Source organism: Diceros bicornis, chromosome 38 (genome assembly GCF_020826845.1).
Source record: "Diceros bicornis minor isolate mBicDic1 chromosome 38, mDicBic1.mat.cur, whole genome shotgun sequence".
NCBI classification, from domain to species: domain Eukaryota; kingdom Metazoa; phylum Chordata; class Mammalia; order Perissodactyla; family Rhinocerotidae; genus Diceros; species Diceros bicornis.
In genome coordinates this window covers 26,412,485-26,432,840 of record NC_080777.1, presented here as the reverse complement: position 1 = coordinate 26,432,840, position 20,356 = coordinate 26,412,485, and the positions used below count along the sequence as shown (strand labels likewise).

The window sequence follows — 20,356 nt, the reverse complement described above, 5'->3', positions numbered from 1 at the left end:
TCTTCATCTCATCTTAATCATTATATTACAAAGTAGGCATTTCTGTCTGCCTGGTGGCATGTCTTGCAAAAGAATGAGAGAGTTTTTGAAGGCAAGAAGAAGGGGGCCAATTATCGGCTTTTGCTTCCTTGCCACCTGCCAGCGCTTTTCCTTTTAATTAATGATCTGATGGCACTGGTCAATATAATAAGAAATGCTTATACAGTTGGGGTCAGAAAATTCTGGCTTTGATCTCCCACAACTTTCTGAAACATTTATTTGTTTTCTCTAAATTATTTCAGTTTTATTTTAATCTTTTCTATCCTGCTGAGGGCTGCAAGAATGAAAACCTACACTGTTTGTCACTGGCTTTGGCAGAGCAAAGACTGCTTACTTAGAATTCTATTTGTAAATTAAACTGCAAACCCAGTTTGTCATAAAAGGCATCTGATTCTTTTGAAATGACGAAAACTGTCTTTTGTCTGTAAAGGCTGATAAATTAAGTGCCAGTTCTCTTCTGGTCTTTGATCTTGCAGAGGGTTTGTGTGTGTGTGTGCTTGTGTGTGTCTGCAGCTTATAATAGGATATATTCTGTATTTCATGTTAAACAGTCTCCAAAAGTGCATTTTTTGGCCTTCGTGTTCCTTAGAACAGGGCAAAAATGTAGACTAGTACTATTTCTGTATATATTTTAATGGCTATTTAAAAATATCTTGATAATATAGTTCTAAGTTAAATAACTTCCCTTTAAAAAAATGCATTTTTTTCAGGGATGTTAAAATATGGGAATAAAAAGCCTTCAGAATATATTTTTCTGTAATATTGCAAGTACTTTGAAATTATTATTAGGGAGTTTGAAAAAGTGAATTTAAAAATCTCAAACTCGAAAAATATGGTAATACTAGCCTTGATTGTTTTTATGGCTAGTGATAGAAAAAATATGATTTTAAAGTCAGACTCAGATTATTTATGCCTATAAATAAACTAAACTACTTGCTGACCTTGAAGCAAATTGAATCGAACTACTTTATCTTACTGTAGTAAAATTTATGCTATGTATGAACAAATCCAAAGCCAGGCCAGTGAAGAATTATATTATCTTTTTAGCTCATTATAACCAGATTGCCTCATTATAAAAATTTTGCAGAAGCTGCTAGAAATGATTAGAATTATTCATATAGAAATCCATCAAAGTATTCTTTATTGGATAGAGAAATAATTATGAAAATAAAGTCCAAACTTTTAAAAATATTCTCCTTATGTGCATATATTTCCACTGTTAATACCCTAAGGAGAAAGGATTGTTTATTTAAAAAAAAAGAGGAAGAAAAAAGAGAAAGAAATTAGCTTTTTTGTGTCATATTAAAATTTTTATAGTCAGCTTCAATGATAGCTGACTCTTTCTTTAAGAAAAACGATCTTTAATAGTAATTTTTTTGATGGGTGATTCTTTTTTAAATTGAGGAATATTACTTTCCTAGTAGAATTAGTTTGATATTAAAACATTTATTTATAAATATATGAAGAAGTTAGTATTTACAAAATATAAAAGCCTAAATATATAAAATGACAAGGAGAGACTATCTCACTATTTACTTATAAGCAACAGTTAACTAAACATAACTGAAATAGTAAAAAAATTCATAAAAAGGAAGACTGCAGGGTGGTGTAGATATAACTATACATATGCTTGAAATTAAGGGACACAGACTTTAGACAAATTTGAAACATGAATAAATGTAAATAGCTCTGAGCTGGAGCTACGACTATTGAAGTGTGAGATGTAAAGTGTGAGTCATTTTCTAAAAATATTTGAGGTGGTTGCTTGTTTAACCCATCTCTAATAAATTTAGCTTTTTCATCATTCTATAATTGTAGATGTTTTAAATAAGACGTTAAAATCACAAATAATCTTACTGAATTTTTTTGTAATTTGAATTAATAAAATATATTTGAAGCCTGAAAAATATTTCTATTGGTATTGTTTTATTATTTAATAAATTAACTGATATTTAAGTGGGGGCCTCTTAAAATCATGCACCGAAGCATTTAAATTACACATACAGGCTACAGGACTTTTTGTGCATGTGCACTCTATTACTGTGTCAGCTTGACCAGTGGTCTTGGCTGTTCAGAGGTCAGTGGTCACAGTTGTCCTGAATTACTAGTTCTTTTTTCCTGTGGACCCTCTGCTGTGTTGCATGCTGTAATCTTCTTAATGGCTTCATTCCAATATTCACACATAATATTTTAGATTTATTGACTGTTAGAAATACTACCATGCCAGTAGCAGTTCCGCTACTCTTAAGGTATTTAAAATTGGAAAAATAAATCAGGGCAAAGCTTTCAGGAATCCTTTGTTTTCCTTAAGGGAGGGGGAAAAACTCTCTTCCTGTCTTCTGACAAGAACACTTGTTTTTCGATTCCATCATTTCACTATAGATTTGGATCATAAAAAGAAAAAAACACAAATTTTATTGGGAGTGATTTTAACAATATTGATTATTACGTGGAATAACTTTTAAAAGCAGTAGATCCGTTAAAATACACTTTTGTAGTTTTTGTCTATGAATACATTGTGATTTTATTTTTTAAGTGGCTATGCCAAATACAGAAACCTTCAAACATATGTAGTTGTAGTGTTTTAAAGTAAGAAAGTAAGTTTTAGGGCTATGTACCAACATCAGTTGAAGTTAGTTTTATTGCAGTATGTTTTTAACTGTGAGGAAAAAAGAACCAGTTGGATTAAATATGATATTTGAAATTTCAAATACATTCATTTTAAGAAAACACACTATTGAGACCCTCCCATTTCAAATGTATACACAAATTTAGTTTCAATTTTATAGTAATTTAAAATGTTGTATTTCTAAGATATTGCTGCTCATTTTAATTTTTATCAACTTTAAAAGTAATTTGGAGAATTGTTGCTATTTAAAAAATAAATAGAATAGCCCACTTGTTGGAAAATTAAGCTCATTATAATTAGAATGAGATTTAGGAGATCTGGCTTCATTTGAATACTGTTAAAACAATTATAAACTAACTCTTATAGATGAAAGCAGGTTGGAATTGACATCTGAAAAAGTTGCGTGCGTTAGAATATATTCGTTACTAGGAAAGTGAACTTTGGCCTATATTGCTTAACTGTCTTTAAATAATTTTAACTCATTAGATTGTAAGAAATAATATCCTCTGAGACAGGTTAATATACTTATCCCTCTTTTAGATAAGAAGGTGAAGGCACAGAAAATTTACTGTTCATGGTGTTTCTAAAGCTTTAGCTCCTGTGGGTTGATCCTCAGATTTATGCCCCAAACACTAGACCACAGTCCCTCTGTAAACATGATACGCAGTGTAGTGAGTTACTCTCCATTCTACTCTTGTAAAGAAATATCAGTATGACCAATTTGATTTAAGTTAGGATTGGCAGTACTGTTTTAAAAACTGATTTTCATCTTATGTGTAATACTATTGAAAAATGATTTTCTATTATGATAGTGTGTAGAAAATATGTACACTTAAGAGTTATTCTCCAATTCACTGTAGACTACTACGGTATGTTATAGGATAGCTACATTTGGTACGAAGCATATTGAATTACTAAAACATTGAAAAGACCTTATTATAAAATGGAGTCATCTAAAATACCGTGTATCTTACAGCGAGGCTTTCAAGTATCACACGAAGGAGTAAGTTAATGGTTTTATTGTGATATGAAAAGAAAAGACAACTTGCTCCAAATCACCAATAATCATTAAAAGCACAAAGAACTAGAGAAAACCTCCCAAAACTCTGACTTGAAATAAAATTTTGAGATATCTACATTCAAGTGAATTAATTTAGAAACAAGTTTGGAAAAGAATTAGCTTTTTTAGAGAATTTTTTGTCAGTTTTTTTTTAAAATTAAGTATATAAACAAATTTAACTCTTAACAACTGTGCAGAGAGTCAATAGATATATTTAATTCATTGGCTGTTTCCTCTAATCTAACATGAAGGTTTAATATGTTAAATTGTCATAATATATGTTATAAAGGAAAAAAAAGGCCCCAGAGAATATTATATTCGTTCCAGGTTTGCCACAGTTCTGCTGTAATCCTTATCCTATTTATCAATAAATGAAGTTCCCAGCAAATTTCTAGAGTGGCCAGGTTAGGAAGATAACACAATTTCATTCTGGTTCTAGAGTAATTTGGTGAATATTTTTTTGGTTTACTTGAGTAGACTTAAGGAGACAAACACTGCTTTCAGTGTGCCCCTGGAGAGATGGAGCTGTGCTCCCTCCCTCAGTCTCTAGCTGTTAGAATTCAGGCATCTAGGTGCGCGTTGCCCCCGCCACGCAGCCTTGCTGCAGTGCTTCGTAAATAGTAGGCCTTCAGTGAATGATTGAAGGGAAATATAATTGCATTTCTTTTATCTTTTGTAATAGATGTTGCTTTTAAAGTCCCTGTTTAGAGTTACTCTCTAGAATATTTTATAAGGATATTTTCATAGTAATGAAAGAAAGAAACTGGAAGCATGTTTAATATATACTTTTTTGGCTATGAATGCAGCTTTTTGTTTCCTCTCTGGAAAAGGAGACCATATTGTGATGGCATCTGCGCGCTGCTTTGGGTGTCAGAGGAACTCACCATTCTTTTAAACAGTTATTTTCAGAGGTGTGATTGTTTATAAAAAGTTTTTTTGTTTGTAAGTAAACTATTAAAGATTTTTCTATTTTTCCTATTTTCTTGATGTGTATTTTTTAATATAAACTTTAAATACAAAAGCAAAATAAAACAAAAACCAAAACAGAAAACCTTAGTTAACTGGGCTTGCAAACATTTAAAAGATCTTTGTTATTTTCTCTTAATGGAATAAGAGAATCTGCCCTTCCCACTGCAGTGATCCAGGCTTTGGCAGTTCCCCTCTTTATATCTCGGTGCTTTTGCCATTTTAAAGTGGATTTATAGTTTGTTCCTATTAGTGCTTTTAAGTGCTCATGAAGTTCCTTGGCTTTCTCATGGCTTTTCATTTCCAACTAAATTAGCTAGCTTTTCTCCTAATGTCTTTTTTTTTTTCTGTATCATCTTAATAACATGCTTCTCTCTCTTCTTAACTGCTAATATGTATATATATTTTTTGAAATGTAAAGACCTTGATTTTGGCTTTAAAAATTATTTACAATTTGTTTCTAGTCCTTTAAGTTCTTGACTTTTCCATATTCAAGAGACTTCTTGTGTGTATGATATTGTGAGCCCTGTCACAATAACAGTTCCCAAATCTTGCTGGTATCATGATGACTTGGTGAACTTTTAAGTGAATTATGTTCCTGGACCCCATCACAGATATGCTGATACAATTAACTAGAGAAATTAATGTAAAAGTGTTCCTGGGGCAGGTTGTTAATTTGTTCATTCATTCATTCATTGAATCATTCATTCATTCAACAAATATTTATCGAACACCTGCTGTATGCCCGCACTGTGCTAGGAGCTGAGTGAACAGGATGACATATATGCTGCCCTCCTGGGACTCACATTCCATTTGTCTGAACCCAACCACATGGCCACACCAAGTCACAAGGGATGTTTAGAAGTAGCTGGATTAACCCAGCTAGATTAACCAAGCACCAGTCAAAACTTAGAATTTCTATTACCAAAGAAAGGGAGAGTGGATGTTGGTGGACTGACAGCCATCTCTCCCATAAGTGAGCTGAAGTGAAAATAATTGTAGCCAGGCTGACATGCCATTCTTACCAGTCTGCAAACTCGGGTCAGCCTTTTGTGGTCCAGCCAAGCTCAATGTGTCAAAATATTTGTTTGCAGAGTTGGCCCAAATGATGAGTCTGAATAAGCCAAGCAAAGTGGGAGGAGGAAGAATAGGATGTACAAAGTTTCTGCTATGGGGAAGAGGTGGCACATTCAAGAAATGGAAAGAAGGCCTGTATAGCTGTAGTAAGATGAACAAAAGAGGAAGTTATGCAAAATGAGGTTCTAGAGAGAGGCAGGAGTGAGATCATGAAAGACCTGTAGTTCTTGTTAAGGACCTTTGGACTTTACTCGAAATTCATTGGAGGCTTTTAGCAGAGGTATGATGATCCACTTTGACTTCTAAAAATATCCTCTTGAGTTCTGGGTCCTGAAGATTACTGAATATAAGAAATGAAGCAGAAAGATCAGTTAAGACCACTTGCAGTAGTCTAGGTAAGAGATGATGGTTGCTTGGACTTGCTAGTGGCAAGGATTTAGAGAAAAGTGGACAGCTTTGAAATCTCTATCAGAGGTCGAACTGACAGGGCTTGGTGATTGATGTATTGCCTGTGGGAACTGAGAAAGAGTGAAGAGTGGAAGAGGACCCTCAAGGTTCCTTTTCGAGCAACTGGATGAATGGAAGTGATAATATTGGTATTATAGAGATACTGGCATGACATTGGGCTTGAAGTGGGGATAAGAGGAGTTTTGGTTGTCTTAATTTTAAGATGCCTCTGAAAGGAAAACAGTTGTAGATGACAGAAAATTAGTGAGGTTTTGATAGGTAATTTAAGCATACAGAGAAACAATGTAATGATGCCCTCCGCAAGTATATCCTATGCTTTTCATTTAGTAAATATTAACAGTTAACTGTTTTAATCCTTAAATAGAAGCTTGTTACAAAATTATCTTAAGAGAGAAGGGTTAATTTTGTATCTTAAAAAACTGAACATTAGAAGGATTAAAGAAGTATAGGGATTTAGTATCTGATTCATATGATAACTGTAACACGTTTGATAGGAGAATAAAAGATTTTAACTTTGTAACTTTTTTCTAAAGCAGATGATTATTTGGAGCGTTAACTTTTCTAAATGTATGTAGTTTCTGGAGTACAGTTTAGTTACGTAAAAGGAGATATTTAAAAACATCATAGGGTGTTTTAGGTTGTGTAGTTATCTAAATATTATTTCTGAACATTTATTTTTATCATCTGTTCTTTACCCTGATGTTTTCTCTCCTAAAAAGTAAAATTAAAAATTCTGGGTAGTGGTTAATTTATTTTTCCTGAAAATACACATCTAAAAGTCAAGTAAGAGAAAAATCTGTGACTTCTGTTACTTCTCTGACAAACTCAGCTCCTGTATACGCTCTCGCTTCCTGACTCGCGGTTGGCATAATTACTTCATTACGCAGACTGTGTGCGTGTGGCTTGCACTCTTTTAATTTGTACCTGTTTGCTATGTTTACTCATGTAATTCCCTCTTTTTGTTCATAGTCACTTTAGTGCTCAGAAGGTAAAAGTGGCAAGTCGGTGGTAATATTGTTCCCGTTGTAGTGGACCCCCACTGTGCTCAAACCCAGGCTGTAGCTCTCTCCCGGATGGCTGCTTGGAGCCTCGAATTCTCGCTGTATGAAAGGAGTTGAAGCATTCTGTGAGAGCAATGGAATGTACTTGTTTCTGAAGTTCTTTTCACTGTTTTAACTTTTTTTGGTCTAGTAGAATGCTTCCTTAGACTTAAAAAATAATTCATTTAGAGACTGAAAAATGTCATAATAAAATAAAATGTCAGTTTTGAAGTAATCTTTAGCTATTGGAGATTGAGGCTGGCCTACTTTTTTAAGAATAAGAAGAGAAAACAATTGATACCTTTTCAGTATCAATTGATACTTTTTCAGTATCAGATAATAGGATTGTATGATAATAGCTGAGTCACTAAGGTTCCAAATGCTTTTCTGAATTGAGAATTACATGTGAGTATGAACTTTAGGATTTTATGGGCAGATGTACATTTATTTTGTAACTAAACTTAGAAGTTTGGAAATTAAAGCAGAAAATGCTGTTTCCCAGACCAAGTATTGAAAATGTGCAGAAGAGACATCACAGTTTTTTATAGATAAAAACTGCTAAAAGCTAATTAGCACTGCAAAGGGCAATAGTAACTGGTGATAATTTACTCCAGTGATCTAAGGACAGGAAAACAGCAAGGTTGACACAATCATTTTATATTAGAGTAACATCCTTATAGCTGAAAGTGACTTTTAAAAACAATTTCATTTTTACAGGCTATTTTTGAGCATTGGTTTGTACATACAGAAACACTTAGCCGCCCATCTGCTTTCTGAAAAACAGGAACAACCTCAGATCTACTGACAGTCGAAGCCCACCTAGAGTAGGTCAAGGAAAAACTCTTTTTATGCAGTTTGTAAAGGTTGAAATAAAGTAGAAATAGGCAAAGGAACAATGTAACCATATTTCTTGCTAGGCAATTTTTCAGTCTCACATGTCTGTATGAAATGAGATAGGATGCTCATGTAAAATAGCACTGTCCAACAGAAGTAAAATATGAACCATGTATGCAATTTAAAAATTTCTCGTAGCTGTGTTAAAAAGTAAAAAGAAATAAGTGAAGTTAATTTTTAGTAATATATTTAATCCAATATATTAAAAGTATTATTGTTTCATCATGTAATCAATATAAAAATTATTAATGAGCTATTTTACCTTTTTGTGGGTGCTAAGTCTTCAAAATCCAGTGTATATTTTATACTTAGAACAAATCTAGTTTGGACTAGTCACATTTCAAGTGCTTGTGTGTCTAGTGTACTGAATTGGACAGCACAGTTGTAGAACAAGTATTTTACTTTTCTCTCCTATTTTCTACAGAGCTTCTCAGGGAGCTCAGGAACTGTCACTGACTGATTTTGGAAGTGAAGGCCACATATTTATGATTTGGTTAGGAAGGGATTGTGGCCTTAATATCCTAGATAACTTAAGTATTCAAGGACTTGGGGTAACAAAGGCTAAGGAAGGGTTTGACTTGCCTCCATTCTCTGTGAGCATATGTGTTATGATTGTCCTAAGAATACTTGATTTGTGGAGAACTGAATTGTTAATATCATATTTTGTAGAAAAATATACCTTGAGGAGTTTTCTTTTGCAAAAATATAAGGCATGACATTTTTAAATATGTTTTTTATTTTCTGAAGTAGAAATTTAAAAATAGCCCAACAATTTACTTTTCATAATACTTTGAAAGACTAGAATCATATTCCTTCCATCATAAACTTTTTTTGGGCGGGCAATAATTAAATATGTGTATTGGTATTCATTCCCATTATTTTTTATTTAAAGGCATTTGAAACTTAAAAAAAAAAAACGTTATTACAAACTTCAGAATAAAAGACATTAAGATTTGTTTTTATGTCCTTCAGCTGTATTTATTGTTTGAATATGTGGATTACCTGGAAATGTACATTTATTGAGGTTAGATTTTAATAATAAAAACTTCCTCTTAAATGAATCCTGGTTTATGCACTTTGTGGGCTAAATGAATTAGGCTCTAAACTTTTATCTGAATGTGTGGAGCTTGGATAGAAATTGAAAAGATCACAGCTATGGGGAGAAGACGTATCTGCAAAGGCCTTTCTGCATAGATTATGAACATCATAACAATAATTTTTTCAAAACTGTGGTTATAATTGGACCCAATGGGGGTCTCTTCCTTTGATCAGATCACAGTAACTGTGACTTTACACTGGAAAATGTCACTACTGTGAAGGTTTATCACCTGTAGAGCTGGTCTTTCCTCTGATGCTGTGTTCATTTCTCATAAGCATTATTCAAAGTTTCGTTGTTAATTAGGTTGACACTTCAATTACAATCATCATCTACAAGAGTAGTCAGGACTGCTTGCATAAAGAAATAAAAATATTCCTTCTTGCATATATATGTAAAGGAGAAGTAACATTACTTTGTTATCTTTAGTTGTGTAAGAATAAGAACATGCTCTGTTAAGGAAGCAGTCCAATCCGAATTTGTCCCATCAGTTTTTTTCCTCAAGAAAACAGATTGTTTACACCACTTCGTGTTCCCATGTAAAGCATTGATGAGGAATGTATATGAGCATCAATATTTTTTAAATGTACAGGGTGTAGTTTTTTATTATGTGTAAAAGGAATTGAGTCAAGTGAGTTGGATGCATAGGAACATACTACATCACTGCCCCCTTAAAAAATAAGAATATACATTAGGAGTATGATTGCACTTACAAAATATTCATCTAAGTAAGGGCTGCTCGTAAGTAATGTGCATTTTCTAAAATGTACAGAACCTGAAATTAAGGGATGGAAATGTATGAAAAATTGTAACAAATACAGGTGCTTTTTAAAATTACATAGATTTCTAGATAACAAGTTTTTCTTTGATTTAAGAACATTAATATTTTAATTTGATTACTGGTTCATAAGGCAATGACATTGAACTTAAACCCAGCATGTGGTGGTAGAGAAAACTGGACAGAACTGGGTTTAAATGTCAGTTTTAATAGCCACTTATTAGCTATATGGGGGGCAGATAGATTCATGTCTTTGAGCCTCTCTTTCTTCTACCATTCATAAATGGTAATATGAAGGCCTTTCTTAGAAGACTGTGTCAATTAAAAGAGACAGTGTATAACATTTGCATAACATAATTCTCTACTCATAGTAGGTTCTCAATAACTTTAACTTCTCTCCCGTCTTTTTATCTAATAATGGTGAAAACTATATATTCAACAAATGACTGGAAAATTACATATGCAAATAAGGCTTCCAAAAATAAAATTAAATGGTAAATGATCCTGGAGGACCTGTAACAAATAACCTTACATAGCAGAAAAAAACGATACCCAACCGGCTTCATCTCAAAACAAGTAGACACATATTGTAATTGCTAAAAATCTGCAGAAAAGTGGCTCACAAGCAGTTTACTGTAAAATAATTAAAGCTTATTTATGTCAAGAGGCCTTGGGGAAAAAAAGAGAGCATAAACCAATTTGCATTAGCACGTTACTATCTCCTGCTTTCGTTTCAATTAACAGACCAGCAGGTGCTCTCTGCAGTTAAAAAGATAAGCTATCAGGAGGAGGATGAATTTTTGGCTGACCTGCAGGCACTGTGGTTTGCCTGCTGATTGGGTTCGTACCTCGCTGTACCAATTTCTGAGGTGTTAATTTAACTATTCCTCTCTGTCATGCAGGTCTCGGCCCTGAAAAGTAAGCTGAAGAAGCAGTCTACAGCTACAGGGGACGGAGTAGCTAGGGCCTTCCTTAGGGCACAGGCTGCTTTGTTTGGATCCTACAGAGATGCACTGAGATACAAACCTGTAAGCGTTTTATTTCATCACTATTTTAATTTGTTTTTTTATGGTTCTTTGGAATGGGGCAGAAAAAAGAAACATTTTAATATCATATCTTAAAAAAATTCTCATAAAGGTCTTTTAAAATCCAAAATAATACGCTTTAAAACATTAGTTCTGTCTCCAATTTCTTGACTTTTTGGTTTTAGTTCTTTTAGTAAGCTTTAGGTAATATTTCCCACATTCTTTTGCTTATCACCTTATTTATTGTTCTAAAATTGAAATACCTCTTAACTAATTAGTGAATTGTGCTAATGCATTTTAAAGTAACTACTTGATCTTGTTAAGATCATTAAGAAATTAACCAGACAATTGGGTTCATTAAATTAGTGAGTTTAGAAATCACAAGTACAAAGTGGAAATTTAAAAATATTACAACTTGAAAACTTTGCAATATTTAGAAATTTATTTTCCTAATTCATAACACTTTCCTAAGTGGGCTTTTCTATTTAACATAGCCTAGCTCATTTTGCCATTTCTTTTTTGGTTTAATACCCTAAAAATGATTATTATGTGGAATTGTAGCCAAGTTTTTAGATGGCCTAAAAAGGTACAAATCAAAATATATTTGTTTCTGTCTCTGAATTATTGGTTAAGTATGTTAGTCTGATTTTGTGAAAATTATTACACTGCCCTTCCATGACCAGATGAATAAGTTGTAATGGGTAAAAAACATTGAGGTAGTAATAAATAATAACACCTGCTGTCTAATAGAAATTCCACCATTATTAAGCTGTATAACCTTGACCTATTTCCTTAGTCTCTCAAGACTTTAATCTTATTTGTAAAATGAGAATTCTTATACCTTCCCTGTCTACCTTTCAGGATTCGTGTGTAAACCCTATCATAAACCACAAACCACTAAACAAATGTGAATGGGTTATATCCTTTCTAAACTGACTTCCAAATTAGTAGTTCCCACCCCATGTCTCTTATACCTCTGAGGAGTTATTGAGTTATGGGAAGGAGTCCTTAAATGTATAGGCAGATCAGCTGCTGTGTCGAGTTAAGTACATGTGTCTAATTTGCACACTGATCTCTTTGAAATATGTGTATAGTTTTTAAAGCATTATAGAACTCATAGTACTATACACAGTATGCATATCTCACATGGGGGAGTCTTCAAAAATTATTGACAGTTATAGAGTCTAATGGAAACCAGTCATCCATACCACAATAGAACATACTCATATTCAAATTACTGAACATCAATTAAAACATAAAAATGAGTTTGAAAGACAAAATTAGTGATTAATTTTAGTTGTCAGATTTTTTTAAAGAGGGATTGATTTCAAGTTTACAATACAGAAGGAAAAGTTACAAGTATCGCTTTGCTTGAATTTTGCCACATTTAAATACTTATTAATCTTTATAAGCTAAATTTTTCATTTTCCTTTTTGAATTTCTCATAGGCTTCAGATTTGAGGAAAGCAAATCGAAGAGAAAGTTTTCTTAAATGATTTAAATTATCAATGTGTTAGGTACTGGTTGAAATTATAAAAATATCCCATCTTTAATATTAATTACTGTAGTTTTTATAGCTTAGTATTCCCCCCCTTTGAGCTTAATTGAGCAGATAGGGGTACAAGATTTTAATGACTTTGACTTTTTAAAAAAAAAAAATCTTGAAAGCCAAATTCTCAGTATCTGTGGGAAAATATATAATTTCATCATAGAATATCTTTTCTGTTTGTTGATCACATCTTGTTATAAATTTATTTGTTAATTTATCTATAGTTTTTCTTTCTATGTGTATTTTCTCCTTCCTTTTTTACTGCTAGTTCTTTCCAGAAGTTGGGGGATAGTATTTTCATTTTCATTCCTTATGCCTTTACATTTCTTTTGATTTAATCTGTGAATGAAAGCTTAAATTTTAGAGTATACTGAATGTATTCAGACAGTTTTTTCTATTTATTTAAAAAAAAAAATCGTTTTTTAAGGAAAATGATATATTGTGTATAAAATATTTTTTATTGTTGTTTTAGGCATTATCTTGACAAATTACCTTGTGTTCTAATTTATTAAAAGTGCATTTATTTTTATTTTATGAAGTCTTTTTGGATTCATGTAATAGGCATATATCTTTGATATATTTTCTGATTGATGTAAAGAAAAAAGAGCCAAGTTTAGAAGTTACAATTATTTCATAGTTTTGTCTCTTTTCATAAACATATTTCAGTAGTATTCTCTAGCTCTTAGAGTACAACTGGAAAGGGAAAAATTACTAAATAGCTTTAAATGGATATTAATTCTTTAATTAGGTATCAGATTTCAAAATTTCCTGATTGTTGATATACATATAGAAATGAACCAGTATTTCCCTTACATTTGACAAAATTAAACCTGCAGATTAGGCCTGTGACTGCCCGGGCCTCAGGGTCCTTCCCTGCCCCTTGCATTCAGGGTCCTCGTGGTGGGCAGGTGGTCTGTGTCTCCCTTTCCTTTCCTCCTAAGCTCTGGCCTCAATTCAGAGAACTGCACCTGAGGCTCCAGATGGCCCAGGCTCCTCCAGGTTCCAGTCCTGTATTTATAATGTCCTTTCTTCCTGACAGCGCTTGTATCTTTCTCGCTTTTAATGGCCATCTAGTTCCTTCCTGGTCCTTGAAGCTGTAGTTCGTACTGACCCTTTCTTTCTATGAACTGACTATACTTACTTTCTTTAACACATTTCTTCTCCCTTTTAAATATATTACTTATTGTAGTTCTTGTTATTTTTACTGATATGAATAGTTTTTAATTGCTATTAATACAATAACTGACCATTGAGCACCCACTGGGTGCCAGGTATTGATAGGCCCTTTAGATAAACTCTTCGAAATATTACCCTTTTTGTTTTAGAGATGAGGAAAATGATATTCATAGAGTTTAAATACCCTCACTATGGTTCCTCAGCTGGTAGTGGGACCTGAATTTGAATCTACACTTTCCACAGTCCCACTGTTGCTTCAGTGTGGCATGTTTCTCTTCTATCTGGACTCCATTATTATGTCCTGCGTGCCTGGAGATAAATCTTCGGAACTTACAGTTCTAAGTGAAGATGCATGGCAGGCATTCAGTATACACTTAAGGAAAGACTGAATGAATGATAGAAAGTCTTAGGAATTTACCTAAAAGGAACAGATGGTATAGGCATCTCATAGTGTATACATAAGTGGGGGAAATAATCTGTGATTCATGCCACCTATTTCCGTTTATGGTTTTGTCCACCTGAAGTAACTGCCACTGGTCAGACTGCCTCTTCCTCTTCCCTACAGTCTTTGATCCTGGGGACTACTGGGGCACCAGTGGATGTGGACTGGGAGGGAAGGCACTCCAGGGTGATTTAAATATTCATTTTCAAATGCAGATACTAAACATATATGCTATATACTGCCAAAGAGTAATTTATTTTATAAAATATGCATTTAGAATGTCTGACAACTCTAAATACGTTGTTACTTTTCACATAATGCCTTATTTACACTCTCTAAATGACACACTGGCATGATTGACAAATAAATTGTACCTGTTCTTAATTACAGAGAAAAATGTAAAACTCCTTAAAATTGTTTGAAAGTGACTTAAATAAAATAATGGCTATTTTGCTTTTTTTGGATTTTAGCCAGCAGCAAGTTAACTACGTTTTAAGAATTCAAAAATGTGAGATCAAATTGATGTGCTAAATAAATTGAAGAAAAGTGATGAGAACACAGACTCTAGAACCAGACGGCCTGGGCTCGAGCCCTCATTATGGCACTAACTAGTTATATGACTTGGGGCAGATTAACTGCTCAGTGCTCTAGTTTCCTCATGTGAAAAAAAAAAAAAGGTAATACTACTTCTTGGGTTGTTTAGAGGAGGATAACGTGAGTTCATGCATGTAAGTTAATTAGAACAGTGCCTGGCATATAGTCAGTGCTATATGCATATATATATGCATATACATGTATATACATGTATATATTATATGCACATACATGTATATACGTGTATATATTATATATATGCACATACATGTATATACATGTATATATTATATATATAATATATATGCATATATATAATGTATATATATAATATATATGCATATACGTGTGTGTGTGTATATAAGCTGTTATTATTAAGAATGACATTTTAGAAGTAGTAAATTTGGTAAGGAAAATCCCTTAACACAACTAAAATAAAGTACCCTCTTCTGATCCCCAAAAAGAAAAACGTTATAAATGTGAGAATACTTTTAAATGATGGCATTAAATAACTAATAAAGGGTCATCAGGGGTCAACTAATAAAGTGTACCTCTGTGTATCATTTGTGTCACAAGCTATTAAAAATAAAAGTCAAATTTTTGACCAACAGCTAATGCTAAAGAAATGTTTGCCTCAGTAAAACATTGCTTAGTATATCCAAAGGCATATACTTGATTATCCTGTCTAGGAGCATAGAAGTAACCCTCAAATCTTTCCTTTGAATATGTAGGGTGCTATCATTTGTTTCAATCACTCAGGCTTTTCTGGGCTGCTGTGAGCCCTGCTAATGGATAAAAAGTAAATTCCTTTTAAAATAAAGATTGGTTAGTAATCTGGGGCTCTTTTCAGCAAGTTGGAGGAGTTGTCCTTCATTTTTTTGGATTATATTCCTTTAAAATATTATCAGTAGGGAGTGTTGTATTTTGTGATTAAGCTAAATCAATTTAAGCACAGGATTGGCATCCATAATTTAAGTGGCCATTCACTAAATCTTTGCCTTAAAGCTTCCATTTAACAAATTTGTAACTGTCACCTTGTTAGAGATTTAAAAATCCAAGTTGTAAAGCACCTTTTACTCACTCCTCACAGTTCATGGTTACTAAAACATTTTAGGCAGCCACTCTTCTCGTTACCCAAGCTCAAGTATGGACCCTTGACTTTAGAGATGGTTGCTACCAATGAAATATGTGTGCATATTTGCCTTTCTGATGGAATATGGTTGCTTTTATGGAACTTCTTTTTCCTTCTTTTTATTATTATTATTATTATTATTATTATTATTATTATTAGAGGGGGAATTTTGCTTAATTGCTTTAGCAAAAATGTAAAAGTACTGCACAACTCCTGTGGGACAGGTAGAACTAGGCTTTGATAGTAAAAGTTCCAAGTCACTGTAATATGTTTCATGAAACAGGGTGTTTTTCCCTAAATTGTGGGGAAGAAAAATGTACTTTTTTCATAGCATGTATAAAATTAATACATAAACCTATTAATCTTTTTAATTGTTCAAATTTAACCAAAGTGCTAGAAATGGCTGTGTCTAGTTTAGAAAAAAATTAATTTTTTTCCATCTTAACTTTCTGAATCATAGGCAAATGGAACATCAATAGCTGTATTTTTTCAAGACAGATATAATAACTTTAGGATAAACTCATGTAATAATATGTACAAAGAGAAGATTTTGCTGCTACTGATGATTAAAGTTTATGATTTGAATGTGAGACTCTTTTTCATCCATAAGTTTTAGCAATAGAAGAAACTATTGTTTTCATGGTTAATAAACTCTGAGAGTAGACTTGTGGTAACTTACATAATAGCATTGGAACACTTGGAAGAAAAATGCTATATAACTTGAAAAATCCTTTGTTATTATTTTGTGTGGGAACCTGAATATATTTGAATATTTTCGTGAGAAAACTGATAGCAGAGTCTTTCAGAGATTTAAAAATTTAAATATACTGTCATTGTGGAGACATTTTTGCTTAGTTTATTTCTACTCCTTAGGTAACAGTGACATTACATATGTAGTCCAAGTATTTTAAAGAACTGAGTAAGTATTATGTTGATGCTTTGGATTGTATTTCACATTTTTGTACAGTTCATTCTTCCTGACACCTTAATTTTGTTTCAATATGAATTCTTACTAAGTCATACACATCCTAGTGTATGTTTTAAGTATTTTCTTGTTTTTGCTAAGTTTCCTACTCCAGAGGACAATGTAGAACTGGAAAGATACCCATTGTTAAAAACAAACAAAAATATTATATTAAGTCAATATTGATAATCGCTCTGAAGCTGAGCATAATATTAGGGCAGGACAAACAGCCCATCTCATCCATATCTTACGTGTGCCTTAATTATCCTATAGAAATAATTCCAATAGTAACTAGTGGATATTTATTGAACACTCAAAATGCAAGGGTACTATGTTCGGTATGATAGAGAATGCAAAGATGAATACGGATTTATTCCTAACTTCAAGAATTCACAGATAAGATTTATAAAAATAGCTTTTAATACAAGACAGAAAATAAGTGCTAAAAGCAAGACACAAAAGGCTCTGGATATTCAGAGGTGGGAGAATTTACTTCTTTCTGTTGAAGGTAATTCGAGACTTTGTGAGGTAGATCATATGGTCCATGTGGACCAGATTTATGCCACTGGAGGACAGGTGTAAGTCATTTTTCTGGCACAACCAGTTGTTGGGTCTTATTTAAAATACTGTCAGGTAGGAGTGACATGCAGTTCCTAGCACACCGACTTCAATGGTACCTTTTTCCTTCCCACTTATTAGTCTCTATATAAGTGACTGAGTGTGACATCATTCTATGGGTAATCTTGAATCTGATTTATATGTTTTAAAAAGTATATCAAGTATGAACTTTGGTATTTTTACTATTATTAGTAACAAACTACCAGGTGAGCCTCATCATAGAGTGCCTGATACGTTGTTGATTCATTCTTAGTATATATTTGTTGACTGACATGATACTTAAATGTAACGGCAAGTAATGTTGGTGCTTCCTTTCTGGAAAGCTTGGTTCTCTTCTCTGTAATATGGACTTCATTCCTATTCTGGTACAAATTATATTTTCCTAACATCCTTCCATGTCCCTTGTGTAATATTCCATCGAAGTGATTTTGGTTTTGATTCTGTTGCCTCATCACTGTTCCATGTTCCATGGATAAAAGATTTCAGTTGCTTTTTCATCACATCAGAATTTTCCCATGAAGAGTTTTTCTTTTCCACCTTTTTATGTTTCTACCTGATTATTCTGTGTCTCCACAGAATCATATATTATTTACTTACTTTTTCTGTCAATTAACAATATAACTTTTAAAAATAGATTATAGATGAATATTTCTCAGTTGCATAAATCTTTTTCCCTGAGTAGGGTGATCAGCTTAACTTTAATACTTAGCTCTATGCAGATAATTCCTAAATATCTATTTAACAACGCATTTTCCACACCTGAGTTTCTAGCTTTGTGCTACATATCTCTATGTGCCCCCTTCAAGCACCCTGCTTGCCCTACCATGCTGTAGTGGATACTGTTGGTGCCCTGCCCAGATCCTCTCTACTGGCCAGTGCCCTTTTCAAAGAAAAATTGCCCTTGACTAAATGGGAAGTGCGTCCCCAGGCACCCCCATTCTTCTTTCCGCCTCCTCCCACCAGGGAAGACCAAGTCCAATGTCTGACTGATAGAGGGTGTAAGAGACTGGCCCCCTTGCCTCAAGGTGGGATCACCTCTGCTCTACAATTAGTGCTTTTCCATGGATTCAGGCAAAAGCTGATCTCCAACTGAGACTACATACTTGCTTGGCTTTTTTTCCGCTGCACCATCCTGTTTCCCTTAATAGCTATTTCCTGCGAGTTCTCCACCAGCAAATCTCTTGAACAAGAATCCCTGTCTCAGGCTCGGCTTAGAATCTGACCTCAGAGAGACACATGCCAAAATTGAGTTTATCAGCTTCTTCTTAAACCTAGTTTTCTTTCTGTAGTTCTAGTCTTTAATAAAGGTATCATCTTCTGATTCTCAAGCTAGAAATCTGGAAGTCATCTTTGACCTCTACTTGTATTGTTCCTGTATATCAATGGTTCTTAAACTTTTTGTCTCCGGACATCTTTACACTCTTAAAAATTATCAAGGATATCAAAGACCTTTTGTTTATGTGGGGTAATATCTATCACTATTTACCATATTAGAAATTAAAATGGAAAATATTTTAAATATTTATTAATTTATTTTAAGACAATACAAACTCGCTACAGATAAACATAGAACATTTTACTGAAAAATAACTATTTCTAAACAAAAAATTTAGTCAGAAGAATGGCGTTGTTTTAACATTTTTTCAAATCTCTTTAATATCTGGCTTAAAAGAAGTTGGCTGGATTCTCATATTTGATTCTGCTTTTGGCCTGTTGCAGTATTGAAAATCATGTAGCCTCTGGTAAACTCCACTGGATCTCATGAGAAAATGAAAGTGAAAGGGGCAAAAAACATCTTAGCATTAATATGAAAATAGTTTTGATGTTGCAGACCCTGTGAAAAGGGCTGAGCCCCTGCACCACACTTTGAGAACCACTGTTGAACATCAGTTGATGAACAAGCCTGTTAATTTTGCCGTGAAATGTTTAGCAACGTAGTCAACCATATGAACTTGAAACTCTCACAACCTGGCTTAAGCTACTTAAAGTGTCTGAGCCTCAGTTTCCTCATCTATAAAATGGAATCATAATCCTCACAGGCCCTTATACTTTTACAGATTACATGATACAGAATGAATAAAATATTTCACATAATCTTCGATGCTCAGAAGTGGGATGATTTGGAGGTTGAGAACATAGACTGAGTCTGAATCCTGCCTCTACCACTTACATGCTGTGCAATCTTGAGCAAGTTACTTAGGCCTTTTCTACGTTTTAGTTTATTTGTGTGTAAAGTAAGATAATAATAAGCTTGAGGTCTATATGAGTTAGTATGTGTCAAGTGCTCACAACAGTGCATGGCACATAAGTGTCATGTAAGCATTAGCTATTGTCATTCCTGTTCGTAGTAGTAGTAAGTGCCCTATAAGTGTTAACTAATGATAGTCGTTACTATTTCTTCCTTTCTAGGACCTCGTTTATCTTTTCTTGCCTGATTTATATTGTACTATTAATTTATCTCCCTATTTCCATTATTTCCTCTTGCCTATTAACTCTCCATTCTGAAACACAGATATAATTTTATCACTTCATTGAGTAGATAGTTCTGTGAGCTTCTTGATGACTTCAAAAAAATAACTAACATCTTAGAATATCACATAGGGCCTTTTCCAATATGGCTCAACCTACCTTTTACCTACCTCTCGTACTTTCTGTAGTTCATATCCATTAGCCACTAGGCCTCAACCAACCTTTTATTATCTCCCTCAGGTGCTTTCTCTAGTTCATACACACTCCACACACACTACCCTCTTTTTGTCCATGACTGTTCTCTCTCAAGACTATCTTTTCTGTCTTTGTTTCATAAAGC

General features: G+C 33.4%; 1 protein-coding gene across 5 annotated transcripts in view; it reads left to right on the top strand.

The window, feature by feature from the left end:
* Window positions 1-20,356, top strand: part of DENND1B (DENN domain containing 1B) — a 251,133-nt gene that overhangs the window by 151,088 nt on the left and 79,689 nt on the right. For all 5 annotated transcript variants that reach the window (XM_058533740.1, XM_058533738.1, XM_058533739.1 and 2 more), the window contains one exon: window positions 10,950-11,075. In XM_058533740.1, coding sequence (XP_058389723.1) covers window positions 10,950-11,075 — 126 coding nt within the window. The remainder of the gene's footprint in view (window positions 1-10,949; window positions 11,076-20,356) is intronic.